Raw genomic sequence first — 3,475 nt, forward strand, 5'->3', positions numbered from 1 at the left:
GTTAGGAATCATCCTGACTGTGCCACAACCCTTCCATCAGGGAAAGACAACCCCGTCCGTTCATAAATGAGAAATGAGCCCTGTGCTTGCGCCCGCACCTATTCCAGCTAGAAGTCGCAAAATTTCCTGTGAGGTGATAGCGGAACTCGCTCCGTTAAGGACAGTATCAAGATGACTTCTCGGACAAGCTTGACATATCCAGATAGACCTTTAGCTTTTGAAAACACGATCTGGGGGAGGCGCATCATTTCCTATACCATCCCAGTAGCATAAACTTGGCCAAGGTTCATAAGAATGTGTTTTCTTCTAATCATTTGCAAAGTGACAGTTGCTATCCCGATCATCCCACGGTCCGAACGCCAATGCTCCATTATCTAATCAACGACCTCAGCCACGTCATCTGGAGACCCCTCCACCACCCCTTCCTCACCTCCTCGCTCATCCGCGCCTTCCTAAGCGCGCAAAGCCCTCAACCGCTGCTGCAGAGCATCCTCCTCCTCAGCCGTCGGCTCATTCGTTTGGGATTGCGCCGGCGTTGGCTCCTTGGACGGCGCAGTTGTAAGCTCGGTATTCAACTGCACGCCCGCATCATCCGCCAGCTTGCCCAGCAACTCATGCACCGCATCCTCAGAAACCTGTGCGCTGGTCGTCTGCGAGATGGCATCCTGGTAAATCCCGTTGTTCATGGCGTACTCCTCGTTCTGCGTCTTGAACTGCTCGAGCGTCGTCAAAGTGCGCTCCGGGTTCATGCTACGCTGCGCCACACTCATGGTCCGCGAAGACTGGCCCATCATGTGTGTCATGCGGTTCATGGCATTGTTGGCTTGGATCTGCGAGGCGGAGAGCTCGGCCATGTCGGCCATTTGGTCCATTTGCGCGGCGAGCGCTTGTTTGGAGAGGAGCATCTTGGCTTTTTGGTAGGCTTTGGCGGTTTCGCCTTTCTTGAGGAGGTCTTGGATTTGCTTGCGTAGGAGGGGGTCTTGTTTTGCGGCTCTCTGGGCCTCGCGGCGGGCTTGTTTGGCTTGGAACTATGAGGGGGAGGGAAGATGTTAGTGAGATAGATGGACGATGGGCCGGTTTTAGGGAGGAGGGGGGGAAAGACGTACGCGAGCTTGGAACTCGACTTGCATGTCGCGAGCCTGTTGGCGGTTCGACATGGTGGCTATGGTGCGATATATGAGATTTTTGACGATTAACGGAAGGTTTGCGGACGTGGATCAAGATGGACGTCGTGGGGAGATGAATCGCAAATAGGTGTTGATCTGGTCGAGGCTGAGGATGTCAAGTGGGGTGCTCTCAGTGGAAGATGTATGTGGCAGGTGACAGGTGGGGCTGACTCGGTGCCACTAAATGACGCACCTTCCCGCACACCCCGGATTCAGCCACAACTCTGTTCATAGACTATAATCAAGAAAGTCCATGATGCTTTCATATCCCAGTGTCGATCCAATCAATCCTTCCATCCTCACCTCCGCCCGTATATAAATTTGATTTGATTGCTTTGTACCAATGGCGCAATAATCTCTAGCCTTATCTCACTGGTATAACGATCACTTTACTCTTTGTCTCTGCGGGTATAACACGCGCCTGACCCTGTCCTCCCACAAGTAAAGCAAGTGGAGTGAACCTCAAAATATATGAGGATTCTCAGAATGGGCAACAAGCAGAAACTCAACGTTCAATCCTTCCCCAGACCTCCACTTCTCGAACGGACCCCAAGACATCTGCAAATCAAATGGAATGGACAATTGATCGCTGATACCAAGGAAGCATATTGGGTTCTAGAAACCCATCACCCTCCAAGTATCATACTCCTGTATCCTCTTATAGTCAACCAAACTTAAATTTATGCAGCTTACTATCTCCCGCCATCTGCTATTCTCGTAACCCTTGCCCAGACTGGCCGCTCGTCTTATTGCGAGTGGAAAGGCAAAGCGACGTACTACGATATCCCCTCAGCGGAGATGAGGGTCTCGGGCCGTATTTGGTCTTACAACACACCCACTAAGACTTTTGAGGCCATCAGGGGATATCTCTCGTTCTATGCTGGACCGTGGGACTGTTATGTGGACGGTGAGAAGGTCGAGCCGCAGCCAGGTGATTTCTATGGAGGTTGGGTCACTAGCGATATCGAGGGTATCGTCAAAGGCAAGAATGGGAATTACGATCCTCGTGTTTGAATTTTAGTAAAGTGAAAAATTATTTCCAATCCATTCGTCTCTACCTCGTCAATGTTCCGTGTCTACTGTCTACTGAATACCGAGTACGGGGCTGAGTCTCCCGGCAAGAAATCAGGTTTAGGTTCGTGCCAAACCTCGATCCCGCAATTCGTCCGTAGATCCCAGCACAAATCACGCTTTGTCCAGCCGTGCTGTTGATACGCCATGTCCCATTGACGGTTCTCCAATTGCCACTGGGTCGGAGTAACCTGCCAGTAGGGATTGGCTGGCGCACAGAGCGGAAGAGCTTGATACTCCCGACCGGTCTTTCTGGCGAGCTGAACTATGCCCAGATACTCCTGTTGGTCCTTGTTAGAATTCGGGAGTCTTTTCACCGCCTTCAGGAGCTCTGTTTTCTCTCTCTGTGGAAGGGCTAATAGGCCGAGGCATCTCACTGTGTTCGCTGTAAGCGGTGGGTCTTCGCGAGGCTCTTGAGTATTGCGGTGGTTGGTCTTGAGGAATCGAATAGCTTTCTCGAGGAGAGTGCGATTTTTCACGGTGTACACGACGGTTTCGGCGCTGGAAATGCCGAGTGTCTTGTTTTTGGGGATGTACTGGGCATATGAAGCCTTTGTCGTAGTAGTAGCAGAGGCCGTACGTCATGCCCAAAAGATATCCGTCAGCTGAATCTTCAGCATATATCTGGCATGTATCTATCTGGGTGGTGCAGCCGCAAGTAAAATGCTCCTCGATCCAGAATATGAGTGAGTGCGCATATGGAGGCACGGTGTTGGGAGAGCCGAACAGCATTGCCAAGACAGTGGTCGGAGAGATAATAACAATTCAAAGCTTGCCTGTTGCCTGAAGTCTTTAGCAAATGCAAGTAGCTGTTTTCATCTTCTCCGACTAACCTTCGACCAAAGGGCCCAACAAGCTCTGTGTCCCTGCTTTATGGAATCCATATCTAAACCTAATGGTGTTGGTTTCCAACGCCCAATTCTGTGGTATAACAAGAATCGTCTTCAACCTGGGTCTACTGAATGTGTTGCAACTGTATCCTCATGCATTACCTACTTATCTCTTTCATAGGATTTGGCAAGAGTTTACAAATGCCAGCACTGTCTAGGTACTAAGTAGTGCTAAATGAAATATCATGATAATATCCTGCCATGGCTCACAACAAGTAAATAATTTTATTAACGCTCTCCTCCCACCAGCAGCATTTCCAAACTCAAATGAATAGTTCAACTCAGCTATCCTGACTATTGCTTTTGGGAAAGGAACACGCTTTTCCTCATTGGCCCCAAAAGAAAAAA

The 3,475-nt window shown here is 50.0% G+C and overlaps 3 protein-coding genes across 3 annotated transcripts; 1 reads left to right on the forward strand and 2 right to left on the reverse strand.

Annotated features, from left to right (window-relative positions):
* Positions 1-452: 452 nt before the first annotated feature.
* BCR38DRAFT_338233 (Snf7 family protein) lies at positions 453-1,157 on the reverse strand (the record flags this gene model as incomplete). Its single annotated transcript, XM_040855597.1, has 2 exons — positions 453-1,028; positions 1,107-1,157. 2 exons carry the CDS (start codon positions 1,155-1,157, stop codon positions 453-455), a joined length of 627 nt encoding a protein of 208 aa, XP_040718217.1.
* Positions 1,158-1,398: 241 nt separating this feature from the next.
* BCR38DRAFT_427598 (uncharacterized protein) lies at positions 1,399-2,222 on the forward strand. The gene is made up of 2 exons (XM_040859843.1): positions 1,399-1,803; positions 1,855-2,222. Exons 1-2 carry the CDS (start codon positions 1,638-1,640, stop codon positions 2,178-2,180), a joined length of 492 nt encoding a protein of 163 aa, XP_040718218.1. The 5' UTR covers positions 1,399-1,637; the 3' UTR covers positions 2,181-2,222.
* A 20-nt stretch (positions 2,223-2,242) lies between these two features.
* On the reverse strand, positions 2,243-3,121 carry BCR38DRAFT_407556 (uncharacterized protein; the record flags this gene model as incomplete). The annotated part of the gene is made up of 2 exons (XM_040858179.1): positions 2,243-2,788; positions 3,071-3,121. The coding sequence occupies 2 exons, from the start codon at positions 3,119-3,121 to the stop codon at positions 2,243-2,245; spliced, it is 597 nt and encodes a 198-aa protein (XP_040718219.1).
* Between the last annotated feature and the right edge of the window lie 354 nt (positions 3,122-3,475).

Source organism: Pseudomassariella vexata (assembly GCF_002105095.1).
Source record: "Pseudomassariella vexata strain CBS 129021 chromosome Unknown BCR38scaffold_4, whole genome shotgun sequence".
In the NCBI taxonomy this organism is placed as follows: Eukaryota; Fungi; Ascomycota; class Sordariomycetes; order Amphisphaeriales; family Pseudomassariaceae; genus Pseudomassariella; species Pseudomassariella vexata.